The sequence below is a fragment of the Phocoena phocoena genome, chromosome 4, assembly GCF_963924675.1.
Source record: "Phocoena phocoena chromosome 4, mPhoPho1.1, whole genome shotgun sequence".
Lineage (NCBI taxonomy): Eukaryota > Metazoa > Chordata > Mammalia > Artiodactyla > Phocoenidae > Phocoena > Phocoena phocoena.
In genome coordinates, this window is record NC_089222.1 from 73,976,501 (window position 1) to 73,994,709 (window position 18,209).

The following is an 18,209-nucleotide window of genomic DNA, read 5'->3' on the forward strand; positions in this document are numbered from 1 at the left end:
CCAGTGCTAGAATAACTTACAGAACCAACACCGCACATATGTCCAAACTGCTTACCAGGCTGGCTAGAACCCTTTTGCAATCCTCGTTTTCAGTCTCCCTACTAGTATGCTTCTTAGGGCAAGGATTTTGCCTTACTCATTTTATTCCTAATACCTGGAATAGTGCTGATCATTCATTCATAGGTTTTGCCCATTCAATTTATATTTATGGTGTTCAGCAAATATTGAATAAGTAAATAAATTATTCAATGAATGAATAAATCCATGACCTGACTTTTACCAGTTTGTGTCGTTTTTCTTTTTCTCACATGAATCTTTTGTTGAGAGAAAGTCAACAAAATACTTACTCATTGTTCCCTGACCACATCATGTACCTTGCCAACCACCCCTGTGAATTTACCCACAGTTTCTCCAGTTTGTAATATTATTCTCTCTCTTCTCTGATAATCAGAGACCTACATTTCCCTTAAGGCCAAGACCAAATCCCACCTTCAATGTGAGTGCTTCTCAGTTATCCAAGGCTTCAGTGACCTACTCTCTCATCATCTATGATTTTTACGGTCTGTATCTACTCAGCACACATTTTATATATATTTTCTTTTAAGTATATATTATCTTTTAAGTATCTCCCCAGTTAGTATTTAAACCCCTTGAATTCAGGAATCCTGTTTTATGTCTGTTTTTATTTCCAATACCTAATCTAATACTACAATAAATATAAGTTTCTAAGGATGGTCGGATTTTTTTGCATTGATATAATACATCATAAAAAGTCTGGAGCTTCTTTAAACCTAATTGAGATTATAAGTGAATAATTAAGCTCTTAAAATTAGAGAGTAATATTTCCATTAAATTTAATCCTAGTATATGTATACATTGTGTACCTGTATATCCATTTACCAGAATATACACAGAGCCACAATTACATCTGGCTGTTGTACTAGGTTGATGAACTATGATCACTTTTCAAAGGCAAATATTATAGTGTATCCCAGGACACCTGTGTTCATAGGATCAGCCTTTGAAACTATATTTGGATGTACAAGCTATTAAAAGCTTCTTGTACTGAGTGACCTTTCAGGCAGAATTTAGATCGAATACTCACACTGCTGCTGCCTGTTGCTGAGTGGAAGAGAGCAGAAAACCCTGGATTCAAACCTCTATTGGGTTTTTGTTTTGCTTGTTTTCTTTTTCATTTTGCCTTAAGAAGATGAACAATGAAACCACAACCCTGATATCCTTAAAGGAGGCAATGAAAAGGTTGCTAATGGCTACAGGGAGGGAGCAAGCATGGGTCTGCTTTTCTGGGAAGATGAGTAAGAGAAGAATGAAGAATAAAAATAAGCAAAAAACTATGGACATGCTAATTAGAATTCTTTCTCTGTTAACGTGTTCAGGTTCAAAAAATGTCAATTAATAATAAAGAAAAATCTACTCCCAGGTGCTATAATTCCATTCAATTATTGTATGTGCTATATGCCAGGTTTGCAAAAATAAGTAACATGTGGTTTCTGCCCTCAAGGAGCTCACAGCCTTAGGAATAACAGAAGTATTCAAAAATGCTTACAATTTAATGTGACTGACATTATAATGGTGATGTTCCTAAAGGGCTATGAGAACATGAAGAGAGGAATGAATTTTGCCTTTGACACTAGGAAAGGGAACCCTTCATAGAGGGACATTTAGGCTGGATCTGAAAGTGTGAGTAGGAGTTTACAAGAAATAAAAATACGGTAAGGAATTCTAGGCTGAGGAAACAGTACATGGAAGCATAGAAGCTTGGAATTGCATATGGTATTCTGTCAGCAGCTAGATGTCTCATATGACTGGTGACTAGGATGTGTGAGAGGACTGGTAGAAGATGGGGGCGAAGGGCAAAGAGCCTGTTTCCTGCTGAGGAAATCCAACTTGGCTCCAGCAATATCACTGGGCAAGTCGGCAGCATAAAACGTATATAATAGTCAAATTATAAAATCAGAATTGTGTTTTAGAAGAATATCTCTGGAGAATGGATTGGACGTGAAAAGGAGGAATCATGTTAGACTACTGTAATCCTAGGTCCAAGTGAAAGATGGCGATTAACTGGCTTACTGGAGATAGAGAGAACGGGATAGATTAGAGACACGCTGATGGAGAGAAAGGGAAAAAATGGTGAGTTATTTTGAGATTTCTAGTTCGAGGAATTGGGTAGATGGTGACGCCATTAACTGAGCTGGAGAATTGTAGTAGAAATGCAGATTTGCAGACATGTTGTTTAGGATTTATGTGGAATGATCGGGAATGCCTTTTGGTGAAAAGATTGCAAAGAAATGCTCCAATTGTAAACCTTTATACTGAATGACAAGCTAGAGTTTCCCTCTAGAGTTCAAGCTGGAGATGACCTAAAAGCAGTATCTTCTTAAAGGTCTAAAAGTTAATACAAAGAGTTTGCCAGATATCATAGTTTTGACTTGCAGACAGAGATTACTGGCATATTAGGCCATGCAGGCCTATACTACAAAAATGCACATTTCATACAGAGCCTTATCTATATGTAAATAGAATCCAAAGCAATGAGAAAATTCCATTGCCGAAATTCCTGAAGATGGGGTGCGAGAGGAGGGAGGAGGGACTTAGTAGATTCAGCTTAAGACAGTTGAGTTTGACATCACCATCCAGGTGGAGATGTGCAAAACATAGTTGAATATACAGGTCTAGAGCTTAGGAGAGGGGTCGTACCTGAAGCTAAATTAGCCTTGGGAGAAAGTAAAGACCAAGAAGAGAAAATGGTCAAGGATAGAACCCTAGGCAACCACAACAGTATTCGGGTGACTGGGGACATAGAAACTCGGGGAACTGGCTGTGTGCGTATCATTTCCTTCGTGAAAGACAATGTGGGTGGCTTCAGGCAAGTGAGTTGTGTGGTTCCAATTCTTTGTGGTTCAGTTAGACATAATTTTGGTGCCACAGCGCCCTCTAATGATCAGGGCTGTTCAGAGCTACTCAGATCCCCCTTTTGCTGTTACACTGCTTAGCATTTCACTAACATCAAAAATGTCAATCATAGGAGACACGTTGTATTACTTCTGTGTAAGGCCTCTTATAGGTATTGGGGGACAGGCATAAAGATGTCCAAGAAATAGTCTCTGATCCTCTCCCTCCAAGAGCTTACAACTTAGATCATGAAAAACTCTTTTTGAGACTCAATTTCTTTATCCGTAAATAGTAAAAATCACTGCTTTACTTCTAATGGTTGTTGTGAGAATCAAATTAAAGCTTGTATAAAATACTTTTTAACGTATAAAGTATGGTACGAAGACAAGACATGGCATGTAATTGAGGTAATTAGACAATTCACATGTTTGGCAATATAAGGAATGCCAGACCTAGGATGATGACTAGAGAGAACGGCAAATGGGAACAACTGTTCATAATCTTAAAATGTAAATAGCTACTCAAATTTGATAGTGGTTATAAACAATGTATTATAGCCTTATATTAAGACAGAACCTTAGTTTTGTGCCCTGACCTAAATTAACCCTTGATTCTTTTATCCTATAGAGTAGACCACAAACTCCAAGCATTAGAAGCACAGTTTAAAGAACTGGACTTCACCAAGGATAATCTGACACAGAAATTTGAACATCATAGCAAGACTCTGGCAAACCAAGCTGCCCAATATGAGCTGTGGACAGCAGTTCTGTCATTCAAGTGAGTATCCAATCAGAAATCAGTGGAATTTTGTGGTTTTGTGAGAGCTTGCTGTACTCATTCTAAAATTGGGTTTCTTTTTTTTTTTAAAAATAAATTTATTTATTTATTTTTGGCTGCACTGGATCTTCGTTGCTGCATATGGGCTTTCTCTAGTTGCAGCAAGCAGGGGCTTCTCTGGTTGTGGAGCATGGGCTCTAGGCACGCAGGCTTCAGTAGTGGCAGCACACGGGCTCAGTAGCTGTGGCTCACAGGCTTTAGAGCGCAGGCTCAGTAGTTGTGGCGTACAGGCTTAGTTGCTCCGCAGCATGTAGGATCTTCCTGGACCAGGGCTCGAACTCGTGCCCCCTGCATTGGCAGGCAGACTCTTAACCACTGTGCCACCAGGGAAGTCCCTAAAATTGGGTTTCTTAATATGGTTCCAACAATGGATTGTGAAAAAGTTACGTTTTCTTAAGCTCATTCATTCAAAAGAGATTAATTTGAGCACCTGTTTACTTGCCAGAACTGTGGTACACATCTGAGTCCCTTCTTTGCCAAAGTCTTACTAACATAGAGATGGATAATATAACTCCTCTGCCATGGAGAAACTTACAGTATGAGTGGCCTGAGATCTAAGCTATCCAGTTTAGTGCAAGCCCTATTTCTTTTCTTTTTTTTAAAATTCTTTTTTTTTATTATTTTTTTTATTTTATTATTTTTTTTTTATTAAAATTCTTTTAATAGTGTGTATCTGTTAATCCCAAACTCCTAATTTATCTCTCTCCCCTTCCCCTCTGGTAACCGTAAAATTGTTTTCTATGTCTGTGAATCTGTTTTGTAAATAAGTTCATTTGCATAATATTTTTAGCTTCCACATATAAGTGATACCATGTGGCATTTGTCTTTGTCTGACTTAATTATGATAATCTCTAGGGCCATCCATGTTGCTGCAAGTGTCATTATTTTGTTCTTTTTTATGTCTGAGTAACATTCCTCTGTATATATGTATCACATCTTCTCTATCCATTCATTGGTCGATGGACACTTAGGTCGCTTCCATGTCTTGGCGATTGTAAATAACTACTATGAACACTGGCAGGCCCTATTTCTAAAGTAAGCATTTTCTAAACTGCAACAGCTGGTTGTTACCTGAAAACTGGGTTCAACTCTTGGTGGGCGTTGAACCAAAAGACAACCAAGCCAAAGACTGGGACAAGAAAGGATGTATTACTTGCAGCAAGTAAGGAAAACACCAGGGATCTTCCCCAAAGCAGCGTCTTCCCAAACAGCAAAACTGGGGAAGTTTTAAGCTAAGGGTACATGCCTAATCATGAAGGCGCTTGAATAGAGGAGAACTCAGCAGCAAATTGGGGCAAAGGTTGACAGAGTCCAAGCTTTAGTTGACTGAAGTCATAAGGGTCAGAAAAGGTCAACATCATTATTCCATCTTCCACTGGGTGGGGACCTCAGTTCCTGCAGAACTCAAAAGATATGTATCAGATTATTATATATATCCCTTGAGGAGGAACTAGGACTCTTATTACTAAACTACTTTTTCTTGAAGCTTTTCCTTTGTCCCTGCATTCCCTCACTTACCATTAAAATCATGAATTACTGAGACCTGTTCAAGGTCAAGCACTATGGCCAGGATTAGATCACAAAATGGCTTAGGTCAAAAATGGCTTCTCTTGGGCTTCCTTGGTGGAGCAGTGGTTGAGAGTCTGCCTGCCGATGCAGGGGACATGGGTTCGTGTCCCGGTCCGGGAGGATCCCACATGCCGCGGAGCGGCTGGGCCTGTGAGCCATGGCCACTGGGCCTGCGCGTCCGGAGCCTGTGCTCTGCAGCGGGAGAGGCCACAACAGTGAGGCCCACATATCGCAAAACAAACAAACAAAAAATGGCTTCTCTTATGTCAAGAGAGCCATGCCTGGTTCTCTTTCTCTGGGGACCTCCTACTGTATCTGCTTACAGTTCTCCTAGTAGGTTTATACTTCTTTGAATTATCCTAAGAAAATTCATTTTATGTTTGTATGTAAAGAGTTCTAATGCTTAAGAAGCTCTCCACATTTTTTGTAGGTTCACTCCAATGGAATTGAATATTTTATACAGCTACGTCATTGAAGTACTCATCCGCTTGCACACTCGTGTGCTTGAGAAGCTGCCAGATCTGGTGAGAGGTCTTCCCACCTTAGCCTCCATCCTTAGACGAAAAGTCAAGAACAAGCGCATTAGAGTTGTATGGGAGTCTGTTCTGGAGGAGCATGGGATGCAAGAAGAAGATATCACAGCACTGTGTACCTTCTTTGTAGCACATGGTAACAAGGCAGAACACTACATTGCTAAAGTAAGGCAAATGTATATAAAAGATGTCAATTTCATGATCACTAATATGGTAAAGAACCAGGCTCTGCAGGATGGTTTGCTAAAGGCTGTTCAGGTCATTGAGAAGGGAAAAGCAGTGAGGGCCCCTGAAGAGCAAAAGTCATCCCTAGAAGAGTTGATACCATCAGCCAAAAGCTAACCTGTTACCCTAGACCCAGAGATTACGCTTCTAGTAATTTATCTTGCAAATGGGAAAAAATACATACATGCAACTTATTACAGGGTTATTTTTATAGCAAAAGTGAGGAGAGTGTTAAATTATGATATACTGATACAGTGGATACTTTCTGTGTAGCAATACAAGAGAATGAAGAAGCTCTTCATGTAATCGTATAGTAATATGCAGTTATCACCAAGATGTGTTGTTTTAAAATATTCATTTCCAGGACTTTCCTGGTGGCGCAGTGGTTGAGAGTCCGCCTGCCGATGCAGGGGACACAGGTTCGTGCCCCGGTCCAGGAAGATCCCACATGCCGCGGAGCGGCTGGGCCCGTGAGCCATGGCCGCTGAGCCTGCGCGTCCTGAGCCTGTGCTCCACAACGGGAGAGGCCACAACAGTGAGAGGCCTGCGTACCGCAAAAAAATAAAATAAATAAAATAAAATAAAATATTCATTTCCAATATATATTGCTAAATGGAAAAAAACGAGCAAAAACAAACATATAGGCTACTATATCTATAAACTTCATAAACTTCTTCTGGAGAAATACATAAAAAAGTGGTAACATTGGTTTTCTTAGGGAAGAAAACTGAGAAGCTAGGGATCAAATGTAGGAGGAAGTCTTTTCAATGTTAATCTATTTGTACTTTTTGAATTTTGAACCATGTGAATGTACGTACTAAAAGCAATAAATAAATAAAACATCTAATATATTTTGTATGTTGATGTGCATTTTCTCTCTAGTACAGTTCCATAGTTACTTGTACTAGAAAGGGAATTCTCACACACTGACCATATATTTATAATTTAAAAAAAAATTTATTTATTTGGCTGTGCCAGGTCTCAGTTGTGGCATGCGGGACCTTCGTTGCCACGTGTGGGATCTTTAGTTGTGGCATGCGAACTCTTAGTTGTGGCATGTGGGATCTAGTTCCCTGACCAGGGATCGAACTCATGCCCCCTGCACTGGGAGCGTGGAGTCTTAGCCACTGGACCACCAGGCAAGTCCTATTTATAATTTTTTTTTTTCTCCCATTGCGGCACAGGCTCCAGACGCGCAGGCTCAGCGGCTATGGCTCATGGGCCCAGCCGCTCCACGGCATGTGGGATCTTCCCGGACCGGGGCACGAACCCGTGTCCCCTGCATCGGCAGGTGGACTCTCAACCACTGCGCCACCAGGGAAGCCCTATAATATATATATATATTTTTTTCTGTATGCGGGCCTCTCACTGTTGTGGCCTCTCCCATTGCAGAGCACAGGCTCTGGATGCACAGGCTCAGCGGCCATGGCTCACGGGACCAGCCGCTCCGCGGCATGTGGGATCTTCCCGGACCGGGGCACGAACCCGTGTCCCTTGCATCGGCAGGCGGACTCTCAACCACTGCGCCACCAGGGAAGCCCCCTATAATATTTTTTGAATAAATGCCATGCACTAGGTAGTGTGAATAACAGAAACATTTTAAAATGTGGATCCTGCCCTACAGGTAAAAGTTAAACACTGATGCTTTATTTGGGAGGTACAAATTCAGGACAACCAGAATGAGTAACACTTTGGAAGGCTGTTATGTAGAGAAGGATGAGAAGTAATACAAGATGATGTGTTACCTTGCTGGCTCCTCCTTGACAATAGGTTGCTTGCTAGATCCATGCACTCAGTCTTGTCCTTCTCCAGATACATTGTTTAGAGACACCATGCAAAATAAAAAAAAAAGAGAGAGAGAGAAACCATGTGTTGGAAGTGTTACTGAACCAAACTTGGTCTGTTTGCCCGCCATGCAGCAAAGCCAACCTACTGACATGGGGGTGTGTTGAAGGAAAGTGCAGCGTTTATTGCAGGGCACCAAGCAAAGAGAACGGGCAGCTAGTGCTGGAAAGACGACAGGAACTCCTCTGTGGCTTCCAGAGAAGGGTTTTAAAGGCACCTTTTGATGTGAGGGTTGCAGCTCACGGATTTTCTTTTGATTGGTTGGTTGTGAGGTAACAGGGTGATGTTTCCAGAATCTTAATCATCAACCGATTTCTACAAGTTTAGGGTCTAGTGCTTGTTATCAGCATGTAGTCACCATCCTCCACCTGGGTGGGGTGAGCCTTAATTTCTTCAGAACAACTCAAAAGATATACATCAGATCCTTGTGTACATCCCTTGAGAAGGAACTAGGAGTGTTTTATCACTGAAGTATTGTTTAACCTATTATTAATTTTTCTACTTGGCTGCTTTTCCTTTGTTTCTGCATTTCCTCCCTTCCCTAATTTGTAACTGCTTGAGTCTGCTCTTTGGAACTCAGGGAAGGGCTAGGAAACAAAAGCCTTTGTTTCCTACAAGAAACAGGAAACATGGAGGGACCTTTGTAGCCGGAAGGGCCCTGCAGGGTCCTGCTTGGTTTCAATCCCCCCTTTTCTTTGATACTCCTCAATCCTACTGGAACAAAAAAGGGAATAAAGTTTTCTACAGAGAGGTTAATCATAAACTTGGCAGGGAAACTCGATTTTAGAGGGGCTTGGTTTCAATAGGAAGAAGGAAGGAAAATTTCTCTGTTGTGCTCACAAAGTCTACTGTTTTCAATTGGTCAAAATTGGCTCTGTGGGGAGTGACCCTCTCATACTTCCAGGATGCATCATCTAAGCCCTCCTAGCAGCCACTGGGAAGCCAGTGACTGCATTGTTCAGTGCAGTGTTTCACAGGATCCCAGAAGTGGCAGGAGAAGCCAGAGATTCCAGAATTGCAACTGGTCAGCCCCAGGCAGAGGAAAGGACTGTGGGTCCGCAAAGTAAACGAGGCCAGGGAAATCTGAGGAAGCACATAAAATGTATCCATTACACAAGACACAGGTACCGGAAAATAGAAATCAAAATGCAAGAGTTAAAATAAGATTACAAAAAACCCCATAATCACTAGGCAATATACAAATGAGTGAGTTCAGAGGAGGGGTATCATTGTGTGGTGGAGAAATATCTCCTACAGGAAGTGCCTTGAACGAGGCAAAGCCATGAAGCAATTCATTTAGGATGAACTGAGATTTCAAGCAATGGCCCCAAAACACAAGATTTGTATGACAGTGAATAGATCATAACTGAATGTTTAAAAGAATAATAGGAGATTCCACAGGAAAAGGAGGTTGGGATCACATTAGGGAGCCTGGAATTAAGGGATTGATACTATGGACAACTGGATGACAACCAGTTTTTTGAACTCGAGTTAAAAAAAACGAAACTTCCAAAGCTCTCTAGAAAGGATCCACACCTCCTAGTTTTGCCTTCATCTGTAAACCACTCATCTCCAGCACCTAAATGACCTCAGCAAACCTAAAAGACCTTAATGACTATTTACATGCACAGTGACTTTCTTTCCTCTTCGTCCACAGCTATTTAGCATTTCCTCAGAAAACTCAGACCTGTTTTTTTTTCCAAAAATTTTAAAATTGAGGTAAAACACACATAACATAAAATTCACCACCTTAACCATTAAAAAAATTTTTTTATTATTTTTTTTAAGACTAGTCAAGTGCAGTAGTGAGAACCACCTTAACCATTCTTACGTGCACAGTTCAGCAGTATTAAATATTTACATTCATAAAATTGTGCAACCATCACCACCATCCGTCTCCAGAACCTGTAAAACTGAAACTCTATATCCATTAAATAATAACTCTACTTTGTCTCTATGAAGCTTGGTTCTTAAGTACTAGAGATCACAGTCTTTATATAATCCTCACCGTTTTCTTAGCCAAAATCTACTTTTTCATACAACTCAATTCAGTAGGATCAGTTGTCAGTAAAAGAACTCAATACCAAAGTAGAAAAACTTATTCCAAAAGCATAAAAAGATGAAATATTTTCCTTTTGACTTCCTTTGTAATTCTGACTGCTCTAGACTGAAATTTAACAATAAAGTAGTTAAGCCCAAGATCGTGGCAGCAGCACCAGTTTGTTTCCCAAGTGCCTGTTCAACTGCAGCAAGTTTGTGGATTCTGACCACAGCCTTTCTCGGAGATGCTTTTCCAAGAACTTTGGAAAGCGACCTAAGAGGCTTAGTTACAAATTAACGAAAACAGAAGTGTATTCTGTGGAGTACTGAGGAAAGAATTTTTTAAATTACTATTCGGTTTTTAGTTTGTTTTGAGGTTTCCCATTTTCAGCCCAGAGACTAACCTTGCGACACTTCCGGGCTTCCGCAGCCTCCGGGAGCAAGAATCACGCGGGAAAAGTGGAGCCGCAGGGGTTGCGACGCAAGGGGAGGGCCCTCTCCCGGGGGCGGGGCGGGCGGCGCGCGCAGGCCCGGAAGTCCCTCCCGGCCAAATGTTAGCCGTCTCTGCTGTTGGTCGGTTCTCTAAGGTGGGCGGGGCCGTTTTGGCGGGCAGTTGTGACGTCACTAGCCCTTGTCGGTTTGCTACAGCACTGCAGCCAAGATGAGGCTTTCTGGCTGACCGAAGAAAGGCGAGGGGTGGGCTCAGAGCCCCGGGAAGTGCTCGCTTGCGGCCCCACAGCAGCGGTAAGACTGGAGTCCCGCTCCAGCAGAGGCCGGCGTCCGGGCGGAAGCAGCGTTCTTTCTCGAGCGGTGGCCTGGTGGTTGCGCGCCTAGGCGGCCTCGGGCTTGGCTGCCTGTAGCTAAGAGAGCATCCTCCCCTGGTAAGAGGGAGGAGGGGAACTTGGTGCAAGCCTCCTGCGGCGCCAAAGAGCCAGAGCCCACCGTTCTCCTTGCCGCAGCGGTTGTTAACGCCTGGGAGCAGCCAAGGTTCATTTGTTTTCTTTCCGGATGTTTGTCTTAAACATGGACAAATACACCGCCTTCCAGGGTCGTACTGTTTACCTTGCCAGCAGAACATCTTTTTACTTCAAGACGTTTGATACTCCCAATCTCTGAATTCTGGTAGACTGCTGAGAATAATATTTAAACACATAACTGTTAATTTGCTTTTTCCTTACTTGGGCTGGAAATACGATTCTTTCTCTTTCAGGTGTTGATGTTGAATATGCCTTATTAGCATATTAAAATGGCTGTACCCAAAGACGCCATCCCTTCCTTGTTGGAATGCCAGTGCCAGATCTGTGTGGAAATCCTAATTGAGCCTGTGACACTCCCTTGTAACCACACGCTCTGTAAACCATGCTTCCAATCGACTGTTGAAAAGGCAAATTTGTGCTGTCCCTTCTGTCGCCGCCGGGTCTCTTCGTGGACTCGGTACCATACCCGAACAAATTCTCTTGTCAATACGGAACTGTGGGAGATAATTCAAAAACACTATACAGAGGAATGCAAGCTTAGAGCCTCTGGGCAAGAATCAGAGGAAATTGGTGAGTAAAACCGAAGGCGTTTGTTATCTAAAATCAAAAATCCTTTTAAAAGCCAATCACCGGGCTTCCCTGGTGGCGCAGTGGTTGAGAGTCCGCCTGCCGATGCAGGGGACATGGGTTCATGCCCCGGTCCGGGAAGATCCCACGTGCCGCGGAGCGGCTGGGCCCGTGAGCCATGGCCACTGAGCCTGCGCTCCGCAACGGGAGAGGCCACAACAGTGAGAGGCCCACGTACCCCCCCAAAAAACAGCCAATCACCAGTAATCCATTTTTTTAAATTAATTAATTATTTGTTGGCTGCGTTGAGTCTTCGTGGCTGCGTGTGGGCTTTCTCTAGTTACCGCGAGCGGGGGCTGCTCTGTGTTGGGGTGCACGGGCTTCTCATTGCAGTGGCTTCTCGTTGCGGAGCCCGGGCTCTAGGCGCACGGGCTTCAATAGTTGCGGCACGCCGGCTCTAGAGCACAGACTCAGTAGTTGTGGTGCGTGGCCTTCGTTGCTCCGCGGCATGTGGGATCTTGCGGACCAGGGGTCGAAAGGGATCGAACCCGTGTCCCCTGCATTGACAGGCAGATTCTTAATCACTGCGCCACCAGGGAAGCCCCTAATCCATTTTTTTAAAGAATAAAACAGAAAGCCCGGTTAGTGTTTGTCTAAATTTTTCAGGGGTATTTGGGTTTTATGGGTCCCAAAATGTTGATTACGGTCAGTGGCACGATTTTGTTCATTGTCACAGCGCAGGCTGTATTCAATTGATACTTGCTGGATTAAAAATGAAAAGAAAAAACCTAGAACAAAAGAATTGCCTGCTAGAGTCTTAAGTCATGTGAAAAGTTACATAGTCACAGATGAGCAACAGTGTAGTATAGCAACAGCAGAAGTAAGGAAACTACTGGATTCTTGTGTTAATATCTTTTTCACTTTAAATTACTTTCTCTAACTTACTTGCCGTGCATCGCCATTCATTTAATTCTTCAGCTTGCAAGTGTTACAGTATCCAAGCTCTCTGCTCCCTGGCGACAGGCCAATAAATCAGAGACGAGGTGTTGAGGAAAGGAATACGAGTTTATTTGGAAAGCCGGCAGACCTAGAAAATAGCCAACTCAAGTCTCAAAATAGCCATGTTACCGGGTTTGGATGCCAGTTTCTTTTATAGCACAGAGAGGGGGAGGAGATGAGGAAGTAAAGTAAAAAAGCCATAAATTTTGCAAATATCCCAGATGTTTCCTTGAACAAAGGCACTTTTGGTTTAACATTCAGGCAGAGAGGCAGGGTTCCCCCAGGCAAGCCATTATGTGTAGACAGTATCCTTTTAGTGAACAAAAGCAACAGGAAGCAAAGGTTAAAGTAAAAATCAGATCTAGTCCGATTTGCCTCTTCCCTGTTACACTGGGAGCCTAAAATAGCTTTCTGTGGCCAGTTCCATCTAGTTCATCCATTTTTATTCATAGCTCTCCACAGTATGTACTATTCATTATGCTCCAAACTGAACACTGGACTCTAGCAGCCTGATCACTCATGTGATCAATAAGTCATGCGGTGTTTCATGTTTAGGCTTTGAACGTGGTGCTTATGCTCTGGTCTACTTGCCTTATTTTGGAATTCTTTTTATTGTGGTAAATAAAATTTGCCATTTTAACCATTTTTAAGCGTACAGTTCAGTGTTGTTAATTACATTCACAATGTTTTGCAGCCATCACCACTGTGTTTCCAAAACTTTTTCATTACCCCAGACAGACTCTTCAACCATTAAGCAATGACTCTTCCGCTCCCCTCCCCCTTTCCGGAGTTTCTAATCTCTATGAATTTGCTTGTTCTAGGTTTTTCATATAAGTGTGTTCATTCAGTATGTGATCTGTTGTGTCTGGCTTCTTTCACTTAGCATAATGCTTCCAAAGTTCATACAAGGTTATATCAGTACTTCTTTCCTTTTTAGGGCTGAATAATTTTATGGATATATTTTTTTCACTCATCCATTGATGTACATTTGGGTAGTTTTCATCTTTTGGCTGTTTGAACAGTGCTGATATGAATATTCATGTACAAGTATTTGTTTGAATATGTTTTCATTTCTTTTGTGTATATATCTAGCAGTGGACTTGCTGGATCATATGGTGATTCTATGTTTAGCTTTTTGAGAAACTGCCAAACTTTTCCACAGGTTTGCATCGTTTTACATTCCCACCACAATGTGTAATGGTTCCAATTTCTGCACATCCTAACCAACACTTGTTATTTTCTGGGGGTTTTTTTTGTTTTTCTTTTAATTTTTTTACAGCCATCCTAGGAGGTGTTAAGTGGTAGCTTAGTGTGTTTTTTAAATTGTGGTAAAGTATACATAACAAAATTTACCATTTTAACCATTTTTAGGTGTGCAGTCCAAGGTATTAAGTACATTCACATAGGTGTGCAACCATCACCACCATCCCTTTCCAGAACTTTTTCATCTTCCCAAACTGAAACTGCATACCCATTAAACAACAATTCCCCAATTCCCTCTTCTTCCAGCCCGTGGCAACCACCAGTGTTACTTCCTGCCTCTGAATTTGACTACTTTGGGTACCTCATATAAGTAGAATCATAGTAGCTGTTTGTGCTTTTGTATGTGGCTTCTTTCTTCCTTTCCTTTCCTTTCCTTTTCTTTTCTTCCCTTTTCTTCTCTTCCCTCCCCTCCCCTCCCTTCCCTTCCCCTCCCCTCCCCTCCCCTCCCTTCCCTCCCCTCCCCTCTTCTCCCCTTCCCTTCCCTCCCCTCCCCTCTTCTCCCCTTCCCTTCTCTCCCCTCCCCTCCCCTGCCCTTCTCTCCTCTCCTCTCCTCTCTCTTCTTTCCAGGAGGGCAAATGGGCAATTTTTTTAAAAATTGAAGTATAATTGACTTACAGTATTGGTTTCAGGGGTACAGCAGTGATTTGATATTTTTATACACTACAAAATGATCACCACCTTTCACTTAGCATAATGTCAGAGTTCATCCATGTTGTAGCATGGGTCAGAATTGCATTCCTTTTTATGGCTAAATGATATTTCATTGTATGTATTTACCATGCTTTGTTTATGCATTCATCTGTCAATGGATCTTTGGGTTACTTCCATCTTTGGCTTCCACCTTTTGGCTATTGTGAATAATGCTGCTGTGAACATTGGTGTACAAGTGTCTGTATCCCTGCTTTCAACTCTTTTGGGTATGTACCCAGAAAGGAACTGCTGGATCACATGGTAATTCTATGTTTAATTTTTTGAGGAACTGCTATACTCTTCCATAGCAGCTGTACAATCTTAAACACTCCCACTAGCAATGTGCAAGGGTTCCTTTTTAGGATATCTCGGTCAGCATTTGTTACTTTATGGTTTTGTTTTGTTTGTTTGATACAGCCATCCTAGTGGGTGAGAGATGCTATCCCATTATGGTTTTGATTTGCATTTCCCGAATGACTAATGATATTGAGCATCTTTTCATGTGCTTATTGGCCATTGCATATCTTCTTTGGAAAGATGTTTATTTAGGTCCTTTGCTCATTTTTTAATCGGGTATTTGTTTTTTTGTTATTGAGTTGTTAGTATTCCTAATATATTCTGGAGTTAACCCTTATCAGATATGATTTGCAAATATTTTCTCATTTCATAGGTTGCCATTTCACTTTATTGATTGTGTCCTTTGATGGACAGAGTATTTAAGTTTGATGTAGCCCGTTTGTCTATTTTTACTTTTGTTACTTGTGCTTTTGGTGTCATATCCAAGAAATCATTGCTAAATCCCATGTCATGAAGCTTTTCCCCTGTTTTCTTCAGGAGCTTTATATGTAGTTTTAGGTGGCCTTTCAGTAAGTATGACTAAAAAGTGGTGATGGGCAATTAACTGTCATTGTATAGAAGTGTCTTGTGTAAAATGTTTGAGGTTAAGATGGTAAAGATAATAATGTAAGTGGTGGACAGTTACAATTTGTGGCTGCACAACATCTTACGTTTTGATAGTTCCCTACCTCAGGGTTCTGTCTTCTCCACAAAATTACAGGATTCATACTTCCCATTGCCTAGGGCCAGGCATGTGACCTAAGACCTGGATTTAGAAGTAAACAATATGAATATGTAGCATTGAGCAGGAAGACTGACCTGCAAGCCTGGTGACAGAGAAACCCACTTCTTCAGGGGCAGCACTGCTTGGACTTTTGGAATCCAGGTCTGAGCAGAAATGGTATTTTTGCTAGAACAACTCTCATGGTGTAATTGGGCATTATTGCCGGTTACATACCTTTAGGACCTGGGTCTCAGGCCCACCCAAAGATTATTTCTATATTTGATTTCTATAATATGCTATTACTAGGCAGACCTGTTTGATAATTGATAGCAAGATTAGTTGCAAGTAGGAGACCTTCAAAGATGTGGGAATCTCACATTGGTTGTAGCAACTGTTTGGGTTTGATGGCAGTGAGGATAAAATTAGTTACAGAGGATGTGACTTTAGCAGTCCAGTATCATGCAGTGATGAAACCATTCCTTAAGTTATTACCTAGAATAAAGTGCCCACTTAAGGAGAGGCTATGGGTGCTTGCCATGGGTTTGTATAGAATTCTTCTTTTCCCCCCCTCCATTACTCAGAAATTTTACTTAAGTAGAATTCTTTCTTAAGGCATTAAAAAACCCAGGAAGTTTCTGTGATTTCCCTAAGAGAGTTTTCTCATCTTTTACAGTCATAGGCTGATACTGTCAAAACACAGAGCCTGAGCTTGTGAGTTGATGAATTACAACATAAATTGAGTTTAAAATCTCACTAGATCTCTTATAAAAGTTAAGGGACTTAGTAGGGAAAAGAGTGGGACCATAAAATTGGACAGTGACATAGGGCTGATTTGGGTGACTAGTACCTCAGACCCCACTTCTGAACTAAATTCTCTGAATGTTACAAATTTTGATCAACTATGTGCAAGAGACACAGCAACAAATAATGGCTTAAACAAGGAAGACATCTTTTCTCAACAAGAAGTTCAGAGGCAAGCAGTCTAAGACTTGACTCATGTGGATGTCATCAAGGAACCAGGTTCCTCCCCGTTTTTTCCCCCCTCCATCCTTAGTATTGGCTTGTGTCCTCGTGGTCACAGTACAAATGCTGTGCTCCTGTATTCCAGCATGGACATGGAGGGAAGGGGGTGGCGTCTCTATTACAAAGGTAAAACAGCCACAGATAAAGAGTTCTGCTTGTTTTAGCTGGACACATTTTCTTGTACACAGTTGAGGTTCTTTTAATAAGGAAGCAAAGAAGACTGGGTGTAAAATAGGAAACTAACAGAGTCCATCATAATGTCATTCTTTAAAATCAGCCTTCATGATACACAGTGTTATTATCTATAGTCAGTCCAAGCCATTGCGTGTCACGTGAGCACATCTGTTTGCTTTTCTGTCAGTGCTATTTGTTTATTTTTTAAAATTTCATAGCTTTATTGAAGTATAATTAATGTGCAGTAACTGAGTGTATTTAAAATTTGCAATTTGACAAGTTTTGATATGAGCATCTTTTCATGCGCTTTTTTGCTGTCTGTCTCTTTTGGTAAAGAGTCTGTTCAGATCTCAGGCTCATTTTTTTCTTATTGGGTTGTATATCCTTTTTTTTACCCCACCCCACCCCCACCCCCTGTGCTGTGCAGTATGTGGGATCTTAGTTCCCTGACCAGGGATTGAACCTGCGCCCCTTCATTGGAATTGCAGAGTCTTAACCACTGGACTGCCATGGAAGTCCCTAAGTTTTTAACCCATTTTGAGTTAATTTTTGTATATGGTGTGAGGGAAGGGTCCAACCTCATTCTTTTACATGTGGATATCCAGTTTTCCTGGTGCCATTTGTTGATAAGACAGTTATTTTAAAGTTTTTGTTTAGTAAGTCTGATGTGTAGGCTTCCTTAGGGATGGTTTCTGTTCCTTTGAATTGTCCAAATGTTCTTGTTTCTTAGTATGCCTTGTGGTTGGTTTTTTGGAGAAAATTGAACATTTGAATATTACAATGTGGTAACTCTGGGAATCAGATTCTTCCCTTTCCCTGGTGTTTACCATTTTTTTGATTGTTGAAGGCTATAATAGGCCATTTGTTACTGAGTTTCCCAAACTATTTTTGCAAAGACTGTGTTCCTTAATGTGTGTGGTCACCGAGTCTTTGTCTTAGTTTGTGTTCAGTTAGTGTTCTGACAGATTTCTTTGAATGTCAGGAGCTGAAAAAAACAAGAAAAAGAAACAAAACAAAGAAGCACTTCTCAGTCTTGGCACATTGGCTTGGTGCCAAGGCTGCCCTTCAACAATTCGCCAGCCTTGAATTGAGCCTGGGATCAGCCCAAGGTGAAAGCTTAGGGTCTGCTCAGATGTTTTCTGAGCATGTATCTTGCCCTGAGTCTGCTCATTTCCCTCCAGAACCAGGAACAAGTGTCCCAATCTGAGAACGTGGGTTTCCCTCTTAAAGACTGCCAGTATGCTGAGGAGGGTGTGGGGCAAGAACAAGTAAAGTGTCTCCAAAATTTTCCTACTGCTTTTTTTTTTTTTTTTTTGCAGTACGCGGGCCTCTCTCTGTTGCGACCTCTCCCATTGCGGAGCACAGGCTCGGGACGCATAGGCTCAGCGGCCGTGGCTCATGGGCCCAGCCGCTCCGGGGCATGAACCTGTGTCCCCTGCATTGGCAGGCGGACTCTCAACCACTGCATCACCAGGGAAGCCCCTTACTGCTTTT

General features: G+C 41.8%; 2 protein-coding genes across 4 annotated transcripts in view; both read left to right on the plus strand.

Annotated features, from left to right (window-relative positions):
• Positions 1-1,210: 1,210 nt before the first annotated feature.
• Positions 1,211-6,194, plus strand: SMCO1 (single-pass membrane protein with coiled-coil domains 1). Of its 2 annotated transcripts, none has more exons than XM_065876988.1 (3): positions 1,211-1,260; positions 3,541-3,690; positions 5,750-6,194. In XM_065876988.1, the coding sequence occupies exons 1-3, from the start codon at positions 1,211-1,213 to the stop codon at positions 6,192-6,194; spliced, it is 645 nt and encodes a 214-aa protein (XP_065733060.1). The 2 variants fall into 2 exon arrangements, with proteins under 2 accessions (XP_065733060.1, XP_065733061.1); XM_065876989.1 differs by lacking the exon at positions 1,211-1,260 and adding an exon at positions 1,291-1,316.
• A 4,522-nt stretch (positions 6,195-10,716) lies between these two features.
• RNF168 (ring finger protein 168) overlaps positions 10,717-18,209 on the plus strand; it is a 34,749-nt gene continuing 27,256 nt past the window's right edge. The window contains exons 1-2 of one of the 2 annotated variants that reach the window (XM_065876741.1): positions 10,717-10,843; positions 11,173-11,509. In XM_065876741.1, the coding sequence (XP_065732813.1) occupies positions 11,209-11,509 (301 nt within the window). In that variant the 5' untranslated portion in view covers positions 10,717-10,843; positions 11,173-11,208. Of the gene's footprint in view, positions 10,844-11,172; positions 11,510-18,209 lie in introns of those variants that run through there. The other variant, XM_065876742.1, reaches the window with a different exon arrangement.

What these genes read in the sequence shown, in the direction of transcription:
- SMCO1 (XM_065876988.1), top strand. Translation starts at nt 1,211, where the DNA reads ATGAACAATGAAACCACAACCCTGATATCCTTAAAGGAGGCAATGAAA. An exon ending in TTAAAGGAGGCAATGAAAAG is followed by an intron (nt 1,261 to 3,540) that starts GTTGCTAATGGC and finishes TTTATCCTATAG; the next exon opens with AGTAGACCACAAACTCCAAG. An exon ending in ACAGCAGTTCTGTCATTCAA is followed by an intron (nt 3,691 to 5,749) that starts GTGAGTATCCAA and finishes CATTTTTTGTAG; the next exon opens with GTTCACTCCAATGGAATTGA.